Source organism: Bombina bombina, chromosome 2 (genome assembly GCF_027579735.1).
Source record: "Bombina bombina isolate aBomBom1 chromosome 2, aBomBom1.pri, whole genome shotgun sequence".
Classification (NCBI taxonomy): Eukaryota; Metazoa; Chordata; class Amphibia; order Anura; family Bombinatoridae; genus Bombina; species Bombina bombina.
Genome location: NC_069500.1, coordinates 1,033,008,377 through 1,033,035,755, shown reverse-complemented (window position 1 = coordinate 1,033,035,755; position 27,379 = coordinate 1,033,008,377). Strand labels below are relative to the sequence as shown.

The 27,379-nt window shown below is 35.4% G+C and overlaps 1 protein-coding gene across 1 annotated transcript in view; it reads right to left on the bottom strand.

Annotated features, from left to right (window-relative positions):
• FAT4 (FAT atypical cadherin 4) overlaps positions 1-27,379 on the bottom strand; it is a 337,983-nt gene that overhangs the window by 76,749 nt on the left and 233,855 nt on the right. The window contains 1 exon segment of the mRNA XM_053703634.1: positions 27,022-27,196. Within this exon segment, the coding sequence (XP_053559609.1) occupies positions 27,022-27,196 (175 nt within the window).

The window sequence follows — 27,379 nt, the reverse complement described above, 5'->3', positions numbered from 1 at the left end:
ATGCATACAACCTACGCTAACCTTTCTTAATACCATTTCCTCTCCTCCATTGCTATCCCCTAGAACCCCCTTAGCATGTAAGCCTAAGAGCCATGCTGTTTGTAGATCACCTTCTTTAGAGCTGACTACAAAAGTGTGAGTCTTGGCAGGGCCCTCTACCCGTCTAAATCCCTATAATGTTTCCTTGTATTCTGCCTATGTTTTATAGCGCTTGCAGAATCTGTTGGCGCTCTACAAATAACCGATAATAATAACAATAAACCTCTTAGTGAGCCTATTCTCTGTTATTCTCTGTAACCTAGAGGCATATTGTGGTAACAACCCTTCTAACTGGGAGGGTTAATTCTAACATATTATGTTGTTACCCCTCCTACTATCTACAAATGATATATTTATTCATTTTATAACAAATTGGTGATTGCTGGTTGTCTAGTGGTGGTGAATGGTCCATTCTTGCACCTCTGGCTTTAGGTTGTGAGAAATATATGAAACAAATATCAACTAAAAAGTCAGAACATTTCCCAGTACCTAGGGAAGCAGATAAACTAAATACACTACTAGTGTACACTGTAATAAATTAAATGAATGTAAATATCACAATGGGCAACACTTGATGCATACTCCATTTATTATTATTATTATTATTATTAATATTAATAATAATAATAATAATATCAACAATCCTACTAAGTTTAAGAGGACACAATCTGTGTTTAAAGGGACAGTCAACACTAAAATTGTTATTGTTTAAAAATTTAGATAACTCCTTTACCACCAATTCCCCAGCTTTGCACAACCAACATTGTTATATTAATATACTTATATAACATTTAAACCTCTAAATATCTATTTTCTAAGCCACTACAGACAGCCTCTTAAATCACATTGCTTTTTTATTTGCTTTTCACAAAAGAAGACTGCTAGTTCATGTGGGCCATATAGATAAAATGTGCACAACACAGCAAGGCAATAGATGATAAATTAAAATTCAGTGATTCAGGGGGCTGTCAAAAGAGCTTAGATACAAGGTAATAACAGAGGTTAAAAGTATATTAATATAACCATGTTGGCTGTGCAAAACTGGGGAATGGGTAATAAAGGGATAATCTACCTTTTTAAACAATAAAAAAAATTGAGTTGACTGTCCCTTTAAGACACATTCAATGGGATTCTTAATATATATATAGCTCTCTTTTTTGCTCTTTTTAATTGATTTATGTCTATGATATATAACTTATTATTTATGTTTGGCACAAAAGATACAATAAATATAACTTATAATTAAATTACTGACTTTTACCTATTTTTTTTTTTATAAATGTGCTTCTATGTACAACGATTTAGAATAAATTTGGTGGTCTTTATTTAAACAAATAATATAATTATCTGTATACTAATCAAATTAAGAATAAACACCAGTTGTAAGTTTGTTCTTAATTACACTATCCATGAGCTCATTATTATTTTGATGCCTTTTGTATCTTAATCATAGATAAATATTTTTCTTTTTGGTCCTGCTAACTCATTTGTGCCTGTGATATATTTTTTATTATTTAAGGCGGTTAGTTTGTTTTAACATGTTTATGGTAATACATACACAAATCATTAATAAACCTATGTATCATATTAGTGATTATTCTACTTCTCTTTATAATTCTGCTTCTACATACAAGGCTTTAGAATATGCTGTGTTCTTTAAAAAATGTTTTATCTGTATACAAATCAAATTAAGATAAAGAAGCATCTGTTGTAAGCTTGGTATTAATAACACCATCTACAAGCTCATTATTATTTTGATGCCTTTTGTCGCTTAATCACCAACATGTCTGCTAATTTTCTTAATGACATAAGTAGATCTTCCACATTACTTAAGATTAATTAGCTGATGTAGCCATAAATGCCATATTGTCAAAAAAGGAATTTTATGTTCTAATTTTTTCCACTGGTAGTTTTTTTAGCACTTAAAAAAGGAAGCCTCAACAAATAACTAATATCTAAGTATCTTGAGACCAGCAATACAGTTGATATTCTCGAAGTTTAAACACTGTTGTTGAAGTTATATTTGGTTCATACAGCATTGAGAGATTATATATATTTTTTCATCCCAAATTAGCATCTTCCACATATGGTACCTAATTCTCTAAAATAAATCCGAGTCTATAAGAAAAACTTAAACTGGGGATTATTTTTAATTAAATATCATAATTAAAGCCATCTGCCTGAAATTGTGCAAAATCCTTTAATATGTCGTAGCTTTTTTATGTCAAATGTGAATAGGGGGTAAATTTAAGAATGTTATCATTGAAGTTGATGATTAGAAATGTAAAAAAGTAAAAGGATCAGAAATACACAAAGTTAAAATATTCAAATACTGTTATATAGTGGAATATACATTTAAAACAAAAATAAATATATGAAACAATCACTGTAGACAATATATACATTATAAATATGTGACTAATATAGATTGTTGTCATTGTTTAGAGGCAAATTAAACTAATGTGGTTTTTAAATGAAAAGGATGATATCTCAATCAAATGTTTGAACTTGTATTTATTTAGTATTTATTTTGTTATTTTCAATAATAAAAAAAATCATCCTGTAGATAGATAGATAGACAATACCTGACTTTAAGACCCCATGTCTTATTTCTACAGAGCCTAATCTAATGCAGGGACTTCCGTCCTTGTTTTACTACCAGTTGTTACCCTTATATGACCGTCTAAATTGGGCAGATATAGTGACTAATCAATAAGCTACCCAACTTCACCTTTTTCTCACTTCTTTTTTAAAGTCAAAGTGAACTTCTTTTTCCTCAAGTGAGAAGGTAACTCCCATTGCTGAAACATGTAAAAAAAAAATTAAACATTTAAGAATAGCATTTAAGGGACAGTTCACCCAAATATCTTCTCCCCTTTAAATTTGTTCCCAATGATGCATTTTACTGCTGGAGTGTATTAAATTGTTTCAAGTAGCTCCCTTACCACTGTTTTGGCTTTGGAAATAGCTGATTTAGCCTGTGGTATCCCACCTATACTGAAAGTTTCTATACTGGAGTATATGCTATTGAAAAGCCTAAGTAAACACTGCCAGCAGAATAAATTACACTCCAGTGGGGTGCAGGATAGTTAAAGGGACATGAAACCCAAAAAAATTCTTTCATGATTCAGATAGAGAATACACTACTGGTTTCTAACTGAACACATGGGTGAGCCAATGATAATCAGTTTATATATGGCAACCACTAATCAATAGCTAGAACCTTGGCTTCTCTGCTGCACATGAACTTTCCTAGATAAACATTTCAGCAAATGATAACAAGAGAAAGAAGCAAATTAAATAATAGAAGTAAATTGGAAAGTTGTTTGAAATTGTATTCTCTATCTGAATTATGAAAGAAAATGTTTGGGTTTCATGTCCCTTTAAGTAATAAAAATGATCATTTTCATTGTTCTCTCTAAGTATTGAGCTTTTGGTTTTCCAGACAAATATACGATAAGGAAGCAAGTGATAATATAATGAGATAGATATGACCTGTAACTCAACCCTTGTAATAGACTATGGTTTAAAAGCACAAAACCCAGCTAATTCAAATACACAAATAAACATGAAAATGCAATTTCGCATACCAGCTGCAGAGTATAAAATGTATAACAAATCATTGAAATAAAATTAAATTTAAAAAACAATTTTACAGTATACTGTCCCTTTAACTTAAAAGATAGTCTGGCCACCGCTAGAGGCTGCTAAAACTGTTATTCACTTTAAACTGAACTAGTCTGATTGGTTAAAATTCATCATGGTCCCAAAACATACGTACATCCCCTGAAGAACTTTAAAATAAATATAAAAATGATGAAGGTCTTCAAGCTTGCTTTAATCAAATTATCCTAATTAGATAGGGTGACCCAGACGTCTCCGATTTTAGGGGACTAGTCCCGGATTGAGGAGACTGTCCCCAGAAAAATTATGTCCCCGGAAAATGTCCCCGGACTTTGTTGTACTGCAGCCAAGCGCTGTGGAGGTAGTGATCATCCTGACAACATCAATTTATCCAGCGTATGGCAGGCAGCGTGCTTTTGGTATGTGTGTATGTGCAAGGTGTGTATATTTTATGCTTCTGTGGGTGTATGTGCATGTGTGTATATATGTTGTATGTGCATGTGTGTGCATATGTATCTGTGTGTATATGTGCATGTGTGTGTGTATGTAGGCTTGTGTGTGTATATGTATGCTTGTGTCTGTGTATATGTGTGTGTTATATATATATATATATATATATACTATATATGTATGACTTATGTGTATGTGTGTATATGTATGCTTGTGTGTGTATATGTATGCTTCTGTATATGTATGCTTGTGTGTGTGTATATATGTATCTTGTATGTGTGTGTATGTGCATGTGTGTATATGTATACTTGTGTGTGCGTATATATGTATGCTTGTGTGTGTATGTGTGTATTTGTATGCTTGTGTGTGGTATATTGTATTGCTTGTAGTGTGTATGTGTGTATTTGTATGCTTGTGTGTGTATAGTATGTAGTGTTTTGTGTGTTTTGTGTATATAATGTATGCTTGTATGTGTGTGTGTATATGTACTGCATGTTCGTGTGTATGTGGTATATGTATGTTTGTGTGTTTGTGTATATTATGTATGCTTGTATGTGTGTGTGTAATGTATGCTTGTGTGTGTATGTGTGTATATGTATGCTTGTGTGTGTATGTGTATATATGTATGCTTGTATGTGTGTGTAATGTGCATGTGTGTATATGTATGTTTGTGTGTGTGCATGCGTGTATATGTATGCTTGTATGTGTATATATGTATGCTTGTGTGTGTATGTGCATGTGTGTAATGTATGCTTGTGTGTGTGTGTGTGTGTGTGTGTGTGCATGTGTGTATATGTATGCTTGTGTCTGTGTATATGTGTGTGTTTATATATATATATATATATGTGTATGCTTATGTGTATGTGTGTATATGTATGCTTGTGTGTGTATATGTATGCTTCTGTATATGTATGCTTGTGTGTGTGTATATATGTATCCTTGTATGTGTGTGTATGTGCATGTGTGTGTATATGTATACTTGTGTGTGTGTATATATGTACTGCTTGTGTGTGTATGTTGTGTATTTGTATGCTTGTGTGTGTATATGTATGCTTGTGTGTGTATGTGTGTATCTGTATGCTTGTGTGTGTATATGTATGTTTTGTGTGTTTGTGTATATATGTATGCTGTGTATGTGTGTGTGTATATGTATGCTTGTGTGTGTGTATGTGTGTATATGTATGTTTGGTGTGTTTTGTGTATATATGTATGCTTGTATGTGTGTGTGTGTATATGTATGCTTGTGTGAGTATGTGTGTATATTGAGCTTGTGTGTGTATGTGTATATATGTATGCTTGTTATGTGTGTGTATGTGCATGTGTGTATATGTATTTTGTGTGTGTGCATGCATGTATATGTATGCTTGTATGTGTATATATGTATGCTTGTTGTGTGTATGTGCATGTGTGTAAATGTATGCGTGTGTGTGTGTGTGTGTGTGCAAGGTGTGTATTATGTATGCTTGTGTGTGGGTGTGAGAGAAATATAAAAATGATGAAGGTCTTCAGCTTGCTTTAATCAAATTATCCAATAAGTCAAGAAAATGTTGTGCTTACACACAAAGTAAAATGAAATCATTGTGAATGTCCATAAATGTATTGAGGTGATCCATGTTAACTTTAACCAAATTGATTTAATCTGTTAAAGGATCACTAAATAGACTAGAATTTATAATTGGGCAAACACTCAATAAAAAGACAACTGCCATAACAGGGGGTACTTAGAATTTGAAATTAGAGTTGTAGAACAAAATTCAAAGTTAATCCAATGTTCTCTCCCCCTGTACCATGTGACAGCTAGATAGCCAATCACAAAATGCATATACACTATACACTGTGTAATTTTGCACATGCTCAGAAGGAGTTGGAGCCTCAAAAGTGTGAATATAAAAAGACTGTGCACATTCTTATAAGGAAGTATAATTGGATTTTTTTATTTAATGCTTTATCTGAATCGTTCTAGTTAATAAAGAGTAGGTGTGTGTGAGTGAAGGAGCGCCTTAAACAGAGGCTTAAGTTTACTTGAATAGAGGATTCAACACTGTTATGGGTGTTGGTTATATCACAAAATTAATAAAAATAATAATAAAAGTTAAAACAGTATTTAAGTATAGGAAAACATAAAAAATAATAGTGCTGATAAAAGATAACTAATGTGGAACAATATATTAGTTCAGCAGTTTAGCAAATGTTTCTAGAATGTATTAATATAGCCAACATGGCTAAAATGTGTTGCTAAATGTATAAAAAATTATAGCAGGTGCTGCTAAAGTGGACAGCAATGCATATATGATAACTAAATTACAACTTTAAACTGCGACTAGGTTGTACACAATGGTAGAACAGCTTAGGCATTAAAAAATATCTGAATCATAAAACCTAATTTTGACTTTAGTGGCCCTTTAACTGAGCTTTACAATAATGTCTACCTACATGAGTATTTCAGAGGTTACCCATTGTTTCTGGCATTTGGATATATACATGCTCTGAATAGTTGACTTGCACAAACTATTGAAGATGAATGTAAACAATCAGCTAGATTACGAGTTTGGCGTTATGAGTGAAAGAGCAGCGTTATGCTTCATAACGCTGCTTTTCTTCCCTAACGCCGCTATTACAAGTCTTGCAGTATAGCTGTACCGCACACTTTTTTGGCCGTCACGCAACATCAGTACCTCACTTTTAAAAAAGTCTTATCAATGGGAGTCCCATAGTGCCGATATTACGAGTTTTGCTGTGAGGGCCAAAAGTGAGCAGTACAACCTTATACCGACAAGATTCGTACTACCATCTAAAGTCAGTAGTTATGAGTTTTATGCTACAAAGCTGTAGCATAAAACTCATAACTAAACTGTCACAAAGTACACTAACACCCATATACCTACCTATTAACCCCTAAACTGAGGCCCTCCCGCATCGCAAATAATAAAATAAATTATTAAACCCTAATCTGCCGCTCCGGACGATCACCTCCACTTAAAAAATATATTAACCCCTATTCTGCCGCTCCCCCGACATCATTGCCACTATAATAAAATTATTAACCCCTAAACCGCCACCCTCCCGCATCAAAAACACTATTTAAACATAAGTAACCCTAATCTGCCGTCCGCCCACTCCGCCGCTATAATAAACCTATTAACCCCTAAACCTAACCCTAACGTAACCTAACACCCCCCTTAAATAAATTAATAAAATAAATCTAAATAAAATCTACTATTAATAACTAACTTACCGTAATTCCTATTTAAAAACTAAATACTTACTTACCTGTAAAATAAAAAATCTAAGCTAGCTACAAAATAAATAATAGTTACATTGTAGCTAGCCTTAGGTTTTATTTTTATTTCACAGCTAAGTTTGTATTTATTTTAACTAGGTAGGACTAGTTAGTAAATAGTTATTACTATTTATAACTACCTAGTTAAATAAATACAAATTTACCTGTAAAATAAAACCTAACCTGAGTTACACTAACACCTAACATTACAATAAAATTTAATAAATTAAATTAACAAAATACATTATCTAAATTACAAAAAAAAAAACACTAAATTACACAAAATAAAAAAAGAAATTATCAAAAATAAAAAATGAATTACTCCTAATCTAATAGCCCTATCAGAATAAAAAAAGCACACACAAAATTAAAAAAAAAACTAGCCTAATAACTAAACTGCCAATGGCCCTTAAAAAGGGCCTGTTGCCGGGGCATTTTTCCCAAAGAAATGAGCTCTTTTACCTCTAAAAAAACACACAAACAACCCCCCAACAGTAAAACCCACCACCCACACAACCAAACCCCCCCAAAATAAAATCCTATCTAAATAAACCTAAGCTAAACATTGCCCTGAAAATATTTGGACGGGCATTGCCCTTAAAGAGGGCATTTAGCTCTTTTACATTGCCCAAAACCCTAAGCCATCCTCATCCAAGTCTTAATCAAGCGGGCAGGAAGTCTTCATCCAGACGGCATCTTCTATCTTCATCCATCAAGCGCAGAGCGGGGTCCATCTTCAAGACATCCGGCGCAGAGCATCTTCTTCTTCCGATGGCTGTTGAAGAATGAAGTTTCTCTTTAAATGACGTTATCCAAGATGGCGTCCTTACATTCCGATTGGCTGATAGAATTCTATCAGCCAATAGGAATTAAGGGGGGGGGGGGAAATCCTATTGGTTGTTGCAATCAGCCAATGGATTGAGCTCGTATTCTATCGGCTATTCCATTCAGCAATAGAATGTGAGTTCAATCCTATTGGCTGATTCGATCAGCCAATAGGATAAATGCTCAATCCTATTGGCTGATTGCAACAGCCAATATGAGTTTTTTTCCCTTTAATTCCTATTGGCTGATAGAATTCTATCAGATAATCGGAATGTAAGGGAAGCGATCTTGGATGACGTCATTTAAAGGGAAACTTCATTCTTCAACAGCCATCGGAAGAAGTGGATGCTCCGCGTTGGATGTCTTGATGATGGACCCGCTCCACGCCGGATGGATGAAAATAGAAGATGCCATCTGGATGAAGACTTCTGCCCGCTTGGATAAAGGACTTCTGCCGGCTTTGATGAGGACTTCTGCTTGCTTGGATGAAGACTTCTGCCGCTTGGATGCGGATGGATGTCTGGTCTTCAAACAACTGTAAGTTTATCATCGGGGGTTAGTGTTAGGTTTCTTTTAAGGGTTTATTTGGTGGGTTTTATTTTTAGGCTTAGGGTTTGGGGCAAATGTAAAAAGAGCTAAATTCCCTTTTAAGGGCAATGCCATCCAAAATGCCCCTTAAAAGGGCAATGGTTAGCTTAGGTTTATTAGATAGCATTTTATTTGGGGGTTTGGTTGTGTGGGTGGTAGGTTTTAATACTGTTTGGAAGGGTTGTTTGTATTTTTTTATAGGTAAAAAGAGCTGGGCAATGCCCCGCAAAAGGCCCTTTTAAGAGCCATTGGCAGTTTAGTGTAGGCTTGTTTTTTTTGTATTTTTTTAGGGGGGCTTTTTTATTTTGATAGGGCTATTAGATTAGAGTAATTCATTTTTATTTTTGATAATTTTCTTTTTTATTTTGTGTAATTTAGTGTTTATATTGTTTTGTAATTTAGATAAATGTATTTTGTTCAGTTAATTTATTTAATTTTATTGTAATGTTAGGTGTTAGTGTAACTCAGGTTTAGGTTTTATTTTACAGGTAACTTTTTTTTATTTATTTAACTAGGTAGCTAGTAATAGTTGAAGTAACTATTTACTAACTAGTCTACCCTAGTTAAAATAAATACAAAACTTAGCTGTGAAATAAAAATAAAACCTAAGATAGCTACAATGTAACTATTAGTTATATTGTAGCTAGCTTAGGGTTTATTTTACAGGTAAGTATTTAGTTTTTAAATAGGAATTAATTAGTTAATAGTAAGTTTTATTTATAATTATTTTAATTACATTAAAGTTAGGGGGTGTTAGGGTTACGCTAGGGTTAGACTTAGGGTTAAGTTAGGGTTAATATATTTATTTAGTGTTAGTGATGTGGGAGGCCAGAGGTTTAGGGGGTTAATAACTTTAGTATAGTGGCGGCGGCGACATTAAGGGCAGCAGATTAGGGGTTAATAAATTTATGTAGGTGGCGGCGACGTTAGGGGTGGCAGATTAGGGGTTAATAACATTTATGTAGGTGGGCAGCGACATTGGGGGCGGTAGAATTATGGTTAATAAGTGTAATGTAGGTGTCGGCGATGTTGTGGGCGGCAGATTAGGGCGTGTTTAGACTCGGGTCTTTTATGTTTAGGGGTGTTAGGTTTAAACATAAAATCTTTTTCCCCATAGACATCAATGGAGCTGCGTTACAGAGCTTTACGCTCCGCGATTGCAGTGATGTCCTATGGGGAAATCGTGCACGAGCATGTCAAAACACTGCTTGTATTTGGGTGAGGTATAGAGCTCAACGCAACCATATTGCCCGCACAAGTCGTTTTTTTACAAACCTGTAATAGCAGCGCTATGAAAGGGTGAGCGGTGAAAGAATAATTTGCAATTATTAGCGAGCCAGCCGTAACGCAAAACTCGTAATCTGGCTGAATGTTTGGTGCAAAAAAGGGAAGTAGAAGAAAGATGTGGCATTTCTCATATCCTACTAAAGTAGATGGTTGTGCTGCAATGCTTTGCATTAACATTTTCTTGTTGGTAGAAAAATCCATATGATTGCTTGTCTTACAATAAAGCATCATTTGGAAGATCAGTGAAGCATCTTTTCCATGTGAAGTTTGTGAAAATTCATATTTTGTTTTAAATGTCTTTGTTTAACCAGTTAATATTTAAGAATTAGCTCTTTTGTAAAGTGGAAATATCTAAACTGAGGGAAAAAATATTACTGTGCTGCACTCATTAATCATTCTGTCTTCACTGTACTGCTAACAAATATCCTCCTGTCTCAGAACATCTATAATCCAGATTTCATGTCAAGGATTTCTCATTTTACATTCGCCCTCCAGCTCTAGTTTTTACACCAATATTGAATCACTTCTGAATATTTAGTCTGTAAGTATCTTTGATGCTCTGAAACATTTATCTCCAAGGGAAAGTAAACACTTTGATATTGTAATTTAAAATGCTTTAATTCCACATAGTAGACAACATTGCAATAGACGTTCATTATTTATTTTTTTAAGGGACACTCAATCAAAATTAAATTTTCATTATTCAGATAGAGCATGTCATTTTAAACAACTTCCAATTTACTTCCATTAACAAAATGTGCACAGTCTTTTTATATTTACACTTTTTGAGTCACCAGCTCCTACTGAGCATGTGCAAGAATAAGTGTGTATGCATTTGTGCATGGCTGAGTGGCTGTCACATGGTACGTGTATGCATTTGTGATTGGCTGATGGCTGTCACATGGTACAGGGGAGTGGAAAAAGACATAACTTTTAAAATTGTCAGAATAAAAATCTACTACTCATTTGAAGTTCAGACTAAGTGCTATTGCATTGTCTTGTTATCTTGCATTTATTGATTATGCAAATCTACAGTGTTGACTGGTCCAATTAAGAAATTGAGGACATTTCCAGTCCTAAACCTGAAAGAGTTCATGGCAGGCTTCACAAGAATAAACCCACTACATATCTGTCCCTTATTTGTATTGTATTAGCTTATCTTTTCGGCTGAGGCTAAACAATTGATATTTTGCTAACACAATGACAGTAGCTAACCCTGTAATCTTCAGACTGTTAAACTGTTCTAATATAATTCAAACTGCTGCTATGTTATTCTACCAGAATACTGAAGAAAAAGTTTGTAATTACAGGGTATTTACTGTCCATTTAAATATCACAACTGATTAAAATGTATAGTTATCCACCAACATTGCTGTCAAAATATTAACATACTAGCCCTAAAGCCCGTGTACACGGGCCATTTTTTGCAGTACAGCGGTCCCACCCCTTGCTCTCTCTCCCCCTCTTTTGCTGTCTCTCTCCCTCTCTTTTGCTCTCTCTCTCTCTCTCCCCCTCTTTTGCTGTCTCTCTCCCTCTCTTTTGCTCTCTCTCTTCCCCCTCTCGTTTGCTCTCTCTCCTCTCGTTTGCTCTCTCTCTCCTCTCGTTTGGTGTCTCTCTCTCCTCTCTTTTGCTGTCTATCTCCCTCTCTTTATCCCCCTCTCTTTTGCGCTCTCTCCCCCTCTCTTTTGCGCTCTCTCCCCCCTCTCTTTTGCGCTCTCTCCCCACTCTCTTTTGTGCTCTCTCCCCACTCTCTTTTGCGCTCTCTCCCCTCTCTCTTTTGCTCTCTCTCCCCCCTCTCTTTTGCGCTCTCTCCCCCCTCTTTTTTGTGCACTCTCCCCCTCTCTTTTGTGCACTCTCCCCCCTTTCTTTTGCACACTCTCCCTCCTCTCTTTTGCGCACTCTCCCCCTCTCTTTTGTGCACTCTCCCCCTATCTTTTGCTGTCTCTCCCCCCTCTCTCTTTTTCTGTCTCTCCCCCATCTCTCTTTTGCTGTCTCTCTTTCCCCCCCTCTTTTGCTCTCTCTCCCCTCTCTTTTGCTCTCTCTCTCCCCTCTCTTTTGCGCTCTCTCCCCCTCTCTTTTGTGAACTCTCCCCCCTCCCTTTTGCACACTCTCCCCCCTCTCTTTTGCGCACTCTCCCCCCTCTCTTTTTTGCACTGTCCCCCCTCTCTTTTGTGCACTCTCCCCCTCTCTTTTGTGCACTCTCCCCTCTCTTTTGCTGTCTCTCTCCCCCTCTATCTTTTGTTGTCTCTCTCCCCCTCTCTTTTGCACTCTCTCTCCCTTCTCTTTTGCTCTCTCTCTCCCCCTCTCTTTTGTGCTCTCTCCCCCCTCTCTTTTGCGCACTCGCCCCCTCTCTTTTGCGCACTCTCCCCCCTCTCTTTTGTGCAATCTCCCCCCTCTCTTTTGCGCACTCTCCCCCTCTCTTTTGCGCACTCTCCCCCTCTCTTTTGCACACTCTCCCCCCTCTCTTTTGTGCACTCTCCCCCCTCTCTTTTGTGCACTCTCCCCCCTCTCTTTTGTGCACTCTCCCCCTTCTATTTTGTGCACTCTCCCCCCTCTCTTTTGTGCACTCTCCCCCCCTCTCTTTTGCTGTCTCTCTCCCCCTCTCTCTTTTGCTGTCTCTCCCCCTCTCTCTCTTTTGCTGTCTCTCTCCCCCTCTCTCTTTTGCTGTCTCTCTCCCCCTCTCTCTTTTGCTGTCTCTCTCCCTCTCTCTCTTTTGCTGTCTCTCTCTTTTGCTGTCTCTTTCTCTTTTGCTGTTTCTCTCTCCCTCTCTCTCTCCCCCCCTCTTCTGCTCTCTCTATTCCCATCCTTAGAGCTCACTTTCTCGGGCCGGCATCTGTCACTGCCTGGCCCCACCCGTGCCACGCCTGGCCCCGCCAAGTCACATCTGGCCCCGCCCATGTCACGCCTGGCCCCGCCCATGTCACGCTCACTCCGCACCAGTCCGGCCACGCCCACTCCACCAATTGACACACCAGGTCAGTTGGAAAGGCCAAGTGTGTTTGTCCTCGCACCGCAGTCTCTACTGCCATTGGCTAACCCTTGATTTATGTATACCAAATGTCCAGCACCTGTGTATAGTATATGGATGAGGGTGCACCTCTACCAAGGGCTCTGCACCTTAGTCCTCCCTCAACTAGTCACATCCAAAGGAGTATGTAGTAGCCTCTAAAAAATGAATCATTACTCATTTCTATGACACAAACAAAATACAGACAATGTTTGGGGTGTTACCCCTTAATCATGACATAACATGAATAAAAAAAAATATGAACATTGGAGGGCTAATATTATGAGCCTACTGGAACAGACATTGCAGTAGAAAATAAAATAAGAATCAGTTTATTTCAATTTAAATTTAGAAGTATTGTGAAAAAACATGTATATTAGTGAAAATACCTCTAGTAGAGATATAACACTTTCATTGATAGCGTTCCCTGTTCATGTGACATGTAGATATTTGGTCTAAAGGTCAAGTGCAATCACATCAAAGCTTTTACTGGAAGCCATTTTGTTAATGCACGTGTATTAGAAAAATATTCATAACTGAAATGCATTTCAAATTAAACTAAAATGTCCTTTTCATATTTTCAATTTTTTTCTTTTAAGCTTCGAATTTGAGTTACACATTGAAGGCATCATCCTACATCAATAAAATTACACACAGATGTTTTTATTATATAACACAACCAGGATACTAAATTCATTTGAAATTGTTAAATTTACTTTTGGAAAAATGTTTGATGTTTTATAATAATGTGTTTGTTTTACCTCATTCATCTAAAATGTCAGATAATTTAACCAAAAGTAGCAAAGTAAACAATCTAAAATTGCATCTACATAAAATATCTTCTCATCAATTCTTTGGAAACGCATAATGCTTTCATAGTGAAGGATATGAATTATTGAAAATATTCACTATTAAGAAACACTTAAAATAACTGTCCTGACAACCCATGCATAACATTTGATACTATGGGGGCCGATTTTATCAAGCTCTGGAATGAAGCTTGATGCCCTGTTTCTGCACGAGCCTTCAGGCTCGCCCAGAAACAGAAGTTATAAAGCAGTGGTCAGAAATCAACCCCGATTGAAGTACGATCGGCTTGATTGACACTCCTGCTAGCAGACGAATGGCCGCGAATCTGCAGGGGGCGGTATTGCAACCAGAAGTTCACAAGAACTGCTGGTGAAATGATAAAATGCCAACAGCATATGCTGTCGGCATTTATTGATGTGTGGCGGACATGATACGCTACATCGTATCATGTCCGCCTCGCACTATGATAAACTTGCCCCTATATCTACTTACCTAACATGAGTGAAACCCTACATTAAGTCAATAACAAAACAAAATAATTTGGTCGTCTTTTGGTAAAGGAATAGTCTAGTCAAAATTAAACGTTCATGATTATGATAGAGCATGCGATTTTAAGCAACTTTCTAATTTACTCCTATTATCAATTTTTGTTCTCTGGTATCTGTATTTGAATGTAAGCTTAAGAGCCGGTCCATTTTTGGTTGAGCACCTGGGTAGCGCTTGCTGATTGTGGCTACATTTAGACACTAATCAGAAAGTGTTACCCATGTGCTAACCAAAAATGGGCCAGCTCCTATGCTTACATTATTTTTCAAATAAAGATACAAAGAGAACAAAGAACATTTGATAATAGGAATAAAATTAGAAAGTTGCTTATAATTGCATGCCCTATCTGAATCATGAAAGTTAATTTTGACTAGGCTATTCTCTTAACAAAAGACGACCAAATTATTTTGTTGTTATCGACTTAATGTAGGGTTTTATCATGTTAGTAAGTAGATATAGGGGCCAGTGATTGGAGGATGACCTATCCATCATTTCTGACATCAGAAATGGCTTGCGACGACTGTTAGGAAGCTGGATCTGCTGTCAAGTTTTAAAGGGTAAGTTTTTTTTCAGCAACAGGAGTGAAATGTAAGTTTTGATGAATTAAAATGCCCCTGTTTTTTAACCGAATTTCTAAAAACTGGGCACTTTAGCATCAAAATTTACATTCACTTTAAATTCCTAATTGCCCATTATCCTTACAATACAATCAATGATACATTTTAAACTGGGTATTGTAAATGTGATGGTGTTCAAATTAACATTTCTCTCTTAGCTCTTGTACTTTACCATCAAATCTTGCAACTTTTTTTGTGTTATACATTTCAACTCCATTCTAGACACTAAAAACTCTATGATCCACTTACAACCATTTTAAAACATGTATATAAATATATACAATGTATACAAGTAAGGATTGTAAGGATTCTTTAGCAATTAAAATTATTGTGCATGCACCTGGGTTATACGTATTATTGAATGCTTGCAATAAGTGTGGCTGTACTGGAATATAAACCAAAATTCCAATCCTTTAAAGTTGCATTGCTGCAAAAACTTTGAACACTACTCAGCTTGTTCTTGACTTACTTTTTTACAACATTCCAATCCATCAGATGCAGGTTGTTTGAGTTAACTAAGCCAGACAAAGATATGAATACTATATAATAGGAAAGTCTGTTTTTGTTATGCTTGATTGGGTAGACACTAAAATCTATAAGGAACATTATTTTCAATAAGGAGATGGGAAATAAATATAAGAATTAAATACAAAACTAAAATATGATAGCTAACTGATTTCGGGGTTTGGTTCTATAAAGTTCAGCAAGTCTAGGACGTGGTTTTCCACACGACACTCACAGGGCAATTCCTCATGGAATTCTATCAAAAAAAGGGGTCTGTCCCTGAGACTGTTGAGATGTCTCCAATATAAACAATGAGAGCTCTCTTTACGCAAAAGTTTGCAATAAGTACGAAGATATAGGGAGAACCTTGCGTATGTTTAAACTTCAATATTACATCTAATACAAATCAATGACGTGTTTTCAGCATGCATAGGTTTTCCTTTCAGAGTAATTAGTGTTTTTTGTTAAAAGCTTTTAAGCAAACCTTTTAAGTTGTAAGAACAAACCAGTGAGATCTGTAGGGCGACAAGTTTACAGAATTACACTGTGATTTGAGAGAACAATTTCATATTCACCCATGGAACGGGTCCATGTTCAGCCCATTTTATGATAAAACATCATTTACGCTTTGCATTTTGTTCTTTTATGTATAAATTTTCTTGCTTTTATTTTTTTGCACATCCCGAGTACTGAAAATACCTTTTATGCTGGCATAGGTAATACGCTTTATTTCTTCGTAATTTACCTACAAATTTAGAGTTTTGATAAAATATGATTTTTGATGAAAATTTTGTTACCGATTTTTGATGCAGCTTAAAAATAAAAAATTCCCCTACGTATTTTTTGTGTCAATGGTTTAAATATTCATTTTGTATGATTTTTTAATTACGATTTTCATTGTGCACTTTTGTAAGGTAAGCATCTCTTTCCTTAGCAAGACACCCTGGGCCCCATCCGATATGCAGCATCGCCCGCAGAAGCCAGTGACGCCAGATTTTGCGCGGGTTTGGTATCACATATACGGAGTAACATAGAAGTTACGCTCGTATATTTCTGCCTTCGCACGTAGTTTTTTGCCCCATAGACTGATATAGAAAACACGTGCAATTTGATATCCAATATACAGCGTAAGGACTTACGTGGCGAAAATGGAGAAATCTTACTCCATTTTCACCTCGCCACAAAATGCAGGCGTAGCAAGCCTTGCGCTGAGTATTGGAGCCCCGTAACTACCTAAACTGCGTGCAAAATAAAACCTAACACCTAACGCATGCGCAATGTCTATCTACCTGGCAACCGCAATCCCCCACCACAATACCTAATAAAGTGTTTAACCCCTAAACCTCCGCTCCCGGACCCTGCCGCCACCTACATTAAATGTATTACCCCCTAATCTGACCCCCCTACACCGCCGCCACCTATATTAAATATATTAACCCCTAATCTGACCCCCCTACACCGCCGCAACCTATATTAAATTTATTAACCCCTAATCTGACCGCCACCTACATAAAATATATTACCCCCTAAACCTAAGTCTAACCCTAACACCCCCTAACTTAATTATTATTTAAATAAATCTAAATAATATTAATATTATTAACTAAATTATTCCTATTTAAAACTAAATACTTATCTATAAAATAAACCCTAAGATAGCTACAATATAATTAATAATTACATTGTAGCTATTTTAGGGTTTATATTTATTTTACAGGTAACTTTGTATTTATTTTAACTAGGTACAATAGCTATTAAATAGTTAATAACTATTTAATAGCTACCTAGTTAAAATAATTACAAAATTACCTGTAAAATAAATCCTAACCTAAGTTACACTACACTATCAATAAATTAATTAAATAAACTACAATTATCTAAACTAAAATACAATTAAATAAACTAAACTATATTACAAAAACAAACAAACACTAAATTACAAAAAATAAAAAAATATTACAAGAATTTTAAGCTAATTACACCTAATCTAAGCCCCCTAATAAAATAAAAAAGTCCCCCAAAATAATAAAATTTCCCTACCCTAAACTAAATTACAAATAGCCCTTAAAAGGGCCTTTTGCGGGGCATTGCCCCAAAGTAATCAGCTCTATTATCAGCCCTTAAAAGGGCCTTTTGCGGGCATTGCCCCAAAGTAATCAGCTCTTTTACCTGTAAAAAAAAGAACAATCCCCCCCCATTACAACCCACCACCCACACACCCCTACTCTAAAACCCACCCGATCCCCCCCTTAAAAACCTAAGTCTTACCCCCAAGTGGTCCTTACCTGTCCTGAAGACTGGCGGAGAAGGTCCTGTTCCAGGCGGTGAAGTCTTCTTCTTCCAGGAACCAGCTGGCACAGAGCGGTGGAGTTGAAGACCGATGACCGCGGAGCTGAAGACCGTCGACTCTGGAATTGAAGACCAGCAACGCTGGAACTGAAGATCGCGGAGCCATGGAGCGTGGGAGGATCCTCTTCATACGATCTCCGCCGTACACTGAATAGGAATTCAAGTAGGCGATTAAAAATGCATCCCTTTGAATTCCTATTGGCTGAATTGAGCCTTCAATTCAAATCAGCCAATCGGATGAGAGCTACTGTAATTCTATTGGCTGATTTGAATAGCCAATAGAATAAGAGCTACTGTAATTCTATTGGGCTGATTTGAATAGCTTACAATGTAATTATTAAATTATTAACACCCCCTACAAATAGCTACTAATGTAATTATTATTATATTGTAGCTATTTTAGGGTTTATTTATAGGTAAGTATTTTAGTTTTTAGAATAGGAATAATTTTTAGTTAATAATATTAATATTATTTAGATTAATTTAAATAATAATTAAATTAGGGGGTGTTAGGGTTAGACTTAGGTTATGGGTTATATACTTTAATATAGGTGGCGGCGGTGTTAGGGGGTCAGATTTGGGTTAATATATTAATATAGGTGGCGGTGGTGTAGGGGGGTCAGATTAGGGGGGTAATACATTTAATTATAGGTGGCGCAGGGTCCGGGGAGTGGCGGTTTAGGGTTAATACAAGGATAGTTTTATTGCGGTGTGGGGCTATGGCGGTTTAGTGGTTAATAATTAGGCTTATTGCGTTGTGGGGGGTTGTCGGTCTAGGGTTAATATATTTATTGTTAGAGTGAGAGGGGGGATTGCGGATAGAGGGGTATACGTGTCGGGCTATTTTTGGGAGGGCTGTTAGACAGTTACGGGAGATTTAATACTTTAGTTAGTTTTTGAAGGCGACAGCAGTTTCTAAAGTGCTGTAAGTTCACTGGCGACTCCAGAAATTTGTACTTACACCTTATTTCTGGACATCGCTAGTTTGTCAGACTTACGGCACTTTAGGAACTGCCGGCGGGGTATATTGGATACCCCGATGTGCGAGGAGAAACTATGGGCGGCGCGGGTTACCTCGCTTGCGCTGAAAAGTACGCCCTATATCGGATCGCACCCTGTTTTTAGGTAAAAAGTGCTTTAATAATTCCACTAGGGAAATGGAAGTACTGTCAAGCATTCTTATAAAATCTCACCAGGTCCAGAGACTTTTAGATCTGTCTGAATACAGTTTTATCCCTAGTATATCAACTTATAGCAAATTTTGTGCAATTAACAAACATATCACTATAAGTTATTTATAATTAAATGGACATTAAACCCCCTCTTGCTAGGCCTGCCAGGTCAAAATGTTCTTGAACTGGGGCATTGTTGCAAAGGCAAAAGCTGTGTTGGAATGTCACTAGAACCTAGACTGAAACTGACACACATGCATTATCTTCTATAGAACTGCAGTAAAACTGAACCAGAGTTGACCAGAAAATACTGTCTGTACCGATTAAGGTACAAGGAACCAGGAGATACTGTTTGCACAGGTACTGAAATTGATATAAGTTGTAGCACAGTCACTGAGGTTTGCTCTGAACCAGGTTTTAGTTAGAAGCAGATATAACAGGGGATTGCTGTGAGCACTGGACTAGAAAAAAAATGCAGATGTGAGCAGTTAAGCAGTAGTTACTCAAGAACAAGTATCAGTATTACTCAGAAACTGGAATCTGCAATGCAGGAGTTACTAAGGAACTGGACTGTGTGCTAAGTAGTAGTTACTAAAGAACTAGCATCAGTATTCTAACCAACGTTGCTTGGGAAAAGGAATCTGCAATGCAGGAGTTACTCAGGAACTGGAATGTGTGCTAGGTAGTAGCTACTAAAGAACTAGAATCAGATATCTGTCATGTCGAGGTGGAATAAGGTAAAGGGTGGGATGTAGATGGAATAAAGGCACTGAGGTCAAAATTGCTCCGAGCCTGCATTGTGTTTGTTATCTTGACCAGTAACAGGAGTAACAAAGAGCAAATTAAAACGTGAGTGAAAGACTCATTTGGGTAAGCAGAATCAGCTCTTGAGAATCCTGGATCACATGTAAATTCTCCAAATTAAAACTAAAACTAAATAATACGATTTTCTTTAAAGGGATAGGAAAGTTAAAAAAAACTTACATGATTCAGATAGAGCATGTCATTTTAAGACACTTTTAAATTCCCTTCTATTTTTAAATGTGCTTCGTTCTCTTAGTATCCCTTGTTAAAAAATGAATGCACACATATCATATACACTAGTGGGAGCTGCTGCTAATTGGTGCCTGCACACATTTGTCTCTTGTGATTGGCTAAATAGATATTTTAAGCTTCCTGTCAGTAGTGCAATGCTGTACCTTCAGCAATGGATAACAAGAGAATGAAGAACATTTGATAATAGAATTAAATTGGAAAGTTGTTTAAAATTGTATGTTCTATCTGAATCATAACAGAACATTTTGGGGTTTGCTATCCCTTTAAAGAGAAAAAATAAAGTAGCATCTAATAAGGGGGGGTGCTGTCTTGTAAATGTTGTCAAAGGAGAGGCCACTGCCTAAGACTGAAAACCCCTGGTATAAAGCAAGGGGAGAAGGTTCTGATGCATATTTTACTTGATAGATTATTTTTCATTAATGTGGCACTGCTTATGGCAGTTCATTCCCATGACCAATTACTATTGATGAAAATAGGAAATGAAGAAAATTGCATCATAACTCTCCCCTAATCAGTAACCCTCTCTTTAATTGGTTTAGGATATAGATGGATCAGCATATGGGCATACCGTCAATTTGTAGCAATTTCACAGCATGCAAATTAATTTTAGGGTGGTTAAAAAAAGGAAATGTTAGAAAATAGTTTAATTCATGTGACAATTCCAACCACTTAAACTTTCTACCATACTTTGAAAATTAAATGTGTCTTATGATAATTCGGTCAATTTTAGAAAAAGAAATATAATTTGGTATAAATTGGAAAGTAACATAATAATACAAAAAAACTCTTAATAATGGAAAAAATAAACATTTTATAGCTTGCAGTTTTCCATTGAATTAGCACAATTAATTCTAAACAGAAGACTTCAACAGCAGCTAAACAAAACCAGATCATTTTGTAGTATTTTTCCCCCACACCTGAAAGTAGTCGTTATAACTGATTTATTTTTTTCCCATCATGTGTAAGAGTTTCCATAATTAGTTCTTTAATTACAAAAATATGGGTGCTAAAAGTGTTTGGCACTCTCAGGTATACTTAAGTTATTTTAGTCATTGAAATAAAGAACATTTCCAAATTGTCCTTGTTATATAAATGTGAGTTAAAATACATGTTATACAGAACAACACTAATAAGCTGCTTTAAGACTGAACCCAACACTGCCATCCTCTGGATGTTAGCAGCACTTTTAGTTTACTGTAACATATTATTTTAAAGCCAGAGTGTTTCCCTTTTGCAGTATTTTTCATTTTCCATTGAATTATTTGTTTATAATAAATATTATTTATGGTTGAGATGCAGCTGCATCTTTTACCTTTTGCCTTTGGACCTTGCACCCATATCTCACATTGAAACAGTAGATTAGCCATTATGAGCAGATTTCCAGATGTGTGGTTCAATATCCATACAGCCAATAAATAAGAAAATGCCGATAGATAGAACACTAACATTTTCCCTAGAAATGTTTTCAAAGAATTAAAGGCATCTACGAACAAAGCTATACCATTACTATTTCTGTCATACGGCCAATGCTTAATGTTTACATGTCTGTGTTAGTCTCTAACATATGGACAGAAAGAAACTATTTTCCTATTGGCTCTTCCACAAAGTAAGGTTTAGCAAAGCAAACCAGTGATTTACAGGCTTACAAGTTGCAAAAAGCCAATACAAATCACCTTCCAATACATATATGTTGTTATCTTGGCAATTCTGCAGGTTTGAATGATAGGATAGAATCTACACAATGCAGACTGTCATGTTATACTAACATTTATATTTCCCCTTGTGCTGCAAACTCGAAACCCTTTTGGTGGATTTGAACATTATAATTGGTTTTCTGCCCAGGAAGAGAGGTAATATAATTAATGCCATGAAGCTAGAGTAAAAGACAGCTGTGAATGTTAATTGATACCACAGTGAAGAGTATTAGCATATAAGGAAAACTATTTCATAATTCTCCTTGGTATTCTTGTAATTTGGCAATTCTGCTGTTTCTGAAAATAACAGAGTGAAATAAATTGCCTTGAAGCATACAAAAGTGTGGTTACACGCCATTGGGAAACTAATCCATTTTTTATATTTTCTTATTCCTCAATCATATAAATTTTATTGGGATAAAATTGACAAAAATGAATTTCTACATCTATGCTAAGATTGTTAAGTGGGTAGAATTCTGGCTTAAGGATATAAGGCATAGGGTTTCAATTAATGGAGTACATTCAAATGAGGGGTCAGTTAGAAGTGTTGTTTCCCAAGGATCAATTTGGCTTAACATGTTCAATAGTGATATTGGTAGTGGGCTTCAGGGAAAGGTTCACTTGTTTGTTGATGATATTAAAATTTGTAACAGAGCTGATGGATCAAATGAGCAGTGATATTAAAAAAACTGGAGGACTTGGCAAATAAATGATATATAAAATGTACCAAGAGCAAAATAATGCATATAGGATCCAAAAACCCAAAGGCCAATTATAGTCACAATGGTAAATTACTAACTGTAACTAAAGATGAACAGGACTTGGGAACTATAATTTCAGATGATTTAAAACTTGGTAGACAATGAAGTAGTGCAGCCGGTAAGGCCATTTAAATACTTGGTTGCATTGGTAGAGGTATTAGCAGCAGGAAGAGCAAGGCTCTTATGTAGGGTGACCATATTGCCGCTTTAAAAAGGGACACATATAAAAAATACATATGTCAGGGCTGGTTTCAGGGCTGTTTAAATAAATGTTTTGTATAAGAACCCTGACATATCTATTTTTCATATGTGCCCCTTTTTAAAGCGGCAATATGGTCACCCTACTCTTATGCCACGTTACAGATCACTAATAAGGCCTCATCTGGAATATTGTTTACAGTTCTGGAGACCACTTCTCCAATAAGATATAAATAAACTAGAAACTGTCCAAAGGAGGGCTACTAAAATGCTACATGGTCTTAAATATCAAATGTACAAAGAAAGACTCTTATTATCTAAATATGTATAGTTTAGAGGAGAGAAAGGAAAGAGTGAAATGATAGAAATCTTCAAATATATGAGGGGACTTAAAGTAAAAGCTGAAAGCATTTTCGACAAAAAAGCAATACCAAAACAAGGGGGTCACAATCTTAAGTTAGAGGGTAGCAGATTCAGGAGAAATGTGAGGAAGCAACAGAGTGCATATCATTATTATTAATGAGGCAGCTATCTTTTATTGTGCTTCAGGATATTACTTTATCCTGAAATGCTCCCCTTGAATTAGTCTGTCTGACATCTAACACATGGTCAGTCGCATCCCTCTAGCAGAGAGACAAATCTAAAATGCGGATCACGATGCACACTCAGAATGGAAAGGAAATTATTATTATTAACATCAATAACAACAACAATTTTGATGGAATCAGTTTTTACAAAAAGGGTGGTGGATTCATGTAATAAACGTCCAATAGATGTGGTAAACACAGGGACTGTAAACAAATAAGTAACATGTAAAATTGGTATACTTGATGGGCCTATTTTGGTTCTTTTCTACCATAAAAAATATGTTTCTATGCTATTTATTTAGTCAGCACAGATCATTGTATGCAGATGTTTAACGAAGTAGGAACATTGTTGAATATCTTCATTTAATTGTTTCTAAATCCATAATCATTCCTGCAGGATTAATCATTTTCATGGTTTGCTAAAAGAGGATTTAATGCAGTTTTTTTAAGTTTGAAACAATTATTTATATGATTGAGTGCATCCAATAAACAACAGAGTAAATAGCGTTATTTTCTCATAAGATATTATTCTTATTCTTATTATTAGTTTAAGAACAATAAAAACACTAGCAACAACGACAATTCTGATGGAAGCTCAATCTACCACAAAATGTTTTACGGATAAAATATTTTGAACAAAATACAAGAAAAAAAAAGGGGGCCTGTTCATACCACTGCGAGTTAGAAAATCCTCTAAGTCATCTGTTCATAAAAAATAAGCCAGTTGTATATTCATACTGGCACATAACAAGTTAAAAAAATCCGACAGATAGGTAGAAAAAATATAACAAGTCACCTATCCATATTGCACAATCAGGGATATAAAGTTGCATTATCTTCATCTACTGATCTGCTATAATTAGGGACATAAAAGCTATTCTATATACATGCATGGAATATATTAGTAATTATGCACTGCATTGTAAATAATCTGCATACAAAATAAATATTTTAAAAGCATTAAAACCACTATTTAGGGACACAAATTAGCTACTTCATGTATCAAGCAATCACTGGGAGAACACTGTAGAACCAGAGCTAAATTATATGAAAAGTACATTGCAATATATTTTTACTAAGTATAATTAAACAATTATGCCTAGATTACAAGTGGAGCGTAGTAAGCATCGTAGTAAATTTATTTTTTAGTGCTCGAGCAACAGGCTAGGGTACGCTAACAAAACAGGTGCATGTTGGATAGCCCAAATGCTCTAAATCTATCACATTACAGATTTCTATAGGAATGTGCAGTAAAATTCATGTCAGATATTGCTCAAGTGCTAAGCCTGATAGTGCCTAGTAGTGGAGATCTTTGTGCAGTTATGTGCTATACTGGCTAGCTACAAGTCTCAAAAAGCCACACATTTTACAGTGGTGTGGGTTGCGCTTGAGAGCAACACTTAATTCACCAATTAAAGTTTGTATTTCTAAGTGCTATGAATTGTTTAATGTTCAGTTTTTCTTATAAATAGTTTTATAACACTTGAGACTAAACTAAATAGCCACCATAAATCAAATTGCCAAAAAATATTCAACTACATAACAGAGACAAATTCTTTACTTACTTCTTAACTTACTCCTTAAAATCTCTGTTTTTATTTTAATTAGAGGAAACAAAAACATAGCAAAAACCATGTTTCCAACATCATTTCATTTGTGGAAAAAAATACTTCCTGCCAGTGCCTTACATTATAAGGACTCCACAACTACCCAATTGTCTACAGTGCCCATTAGTTTTCCTCTATACATTGGTCTATAGATGGCAGACTACACAAGTGCACTTTCCTCTTTAATAAGCCAAGCTTCGACTAGAAGATCAATGAGCAGTGCATAATTGGCCAAGGAGCAGGAACAGTATATTCCCACGCTCCCAGATTTAAATATCTGTATTTAACCCGTACACACTTGTTTTTAATGTAAGAATAAGAACTCTTTAATAGGAGAGAACACATTTTGGGGCTAATCTAGTATTATGATTAGTCACAGAGCCCTCATCATGATGATTGTATAACAGCAACAACAAAAAAATGAGAAAATTAATAACAATGTTAATTCTTTTCTAGAGTTAACATCAGTTGCATTTGTGTGCAACCAAGCATTTATTCATAAAAAGCAGAATTACATTTTTCCTACATTTTGTAATATTTATAATTATATCATAGTATTCCTGTACAAACGCAAAACAAAGTAATAATATAAAAAAAATTGTGCGATTATTAATTATTTTTGGAATTCAATTGTACTTAATCCTTTTTTTTTATAGATAAACACAAACTTTTTTTAGACTTTTTTTCTCTGTAAATGATGATACATAGATATAAAAATAAACATAAAGAAACAGAGATATACTGTGTTTACTAATTTGGTTTACAATTGACTGTGTTATCTTCAGTGTTTAGTGTTTTTCCGGCACCATGTTTTTGTCCTGTAGTGTTTGTGGTTTTCACCCTCTTAAGATGTGGTCAAACTTTTTTGCGAAAGCTCCACTAATAGATGAATATGTAATATATCTATCTATCTATCTATCTATCTATATATATATATATATATATATATATATATATATATATATATATATATATGTGTGTGTGTGTGTGTGTGTGTGTGTGTAGATGTGTTGTCCATACACCCTTTTAAATTGGACAACAAATATTAAATAATTTTTACTTTATATGCAAATAGTCATGTTTTTATAAATGGTATAGCTGCATGATTAAACTTAAAATAATACCTAAACTAGAAGGCTCCACAAAAGCCAATAGTTTTTATCTTAAAATCAGCAGCTTGTTATATAGCCAATGAGGCAGCTACCTTGTATTGTGCTTCAGGATATTACTTTATCCTGAAGTGCACCCCTTGAATTAGTCTGTCTGACATCCAACACATTGTCAGTGGCATCCCTCTAGCTGACTGGCCAATCTAAACTGTGGATCATGATGCACACTCAGGATGGAAAGGAAATGCCTTCACCTGTGAGAAATGCAGCCAGACAATTTGTCTAGAATATATTTTAAAAGTATTTTTATGTTAATCACGCAGCTATAGTATTTATCTAGCTAAATACATACATCACTAATGCACACACTTTGCATATATAGTGCCCTTAAGCCAGTGTTTAATGTTTCTTTAAGAATAACTACTATGGTTTGAATTAATTAATGCATCAGTCACAATAATGTGACAAACATGCATTAACTGTATCAAAAGTTAATGTAAAAATTGATTATTGTCTAAACAAATGTTATGCTATTGCCGTTATTCTTGTATATTGACTACCTTATTTCTAAAACATATTACAGTAGCCTAATCTCCCAAATTATTATTATAATCTCATCCACCTGCAAGCAACTTAAAACACAATTACATAGTAATGACGCTAAAATGCCATACTGTTGTATATGTTTTGGACCTAGATGAATATATCACAAAACTTTAACAACTGTTCACTTAGCCATAAAAAAACTTTAACCTTTTTATACTTAAGATTTTTACTTTGTTCACCAAGTTCTCACTCTCTCACTTCTAAACATTACAAAACTGTCCTTAATTTTTATTGCTTTTCCTAAATACATTTGGCCAGTTTTTAAAACGGAATGAAGCATTATTGACTTTAATAATATAAAATACCTGAATCTGTAGCTGTGACGAGTAATCTATATTGCTCTTTAGACTCACGATCAAGGCTTTTAACCAGAGTCAGTTCCCCACTTGATGACAATCTGAAGGCTCCATTTTCATTGCCAGAAGCCAGAGAATAAATTAATCTGCTATTAAGTCCTTGGTCATCGTCTCGTGCTAAAACCTAAAGCAGTAATAATATATGATATATTACCAAGAGAGAGAGAGAGAGAGAGAGAGAGAGATAGAGAGAGAGAGTACAAAGACCGCTAAGCTCATTATATCCAAAAGCTGGTCTCATTACATTTAGCATGTGCCAAAGTAGACCCCACTGTAAAATGTCTTAAAAACTCCAGTAGATCCCATC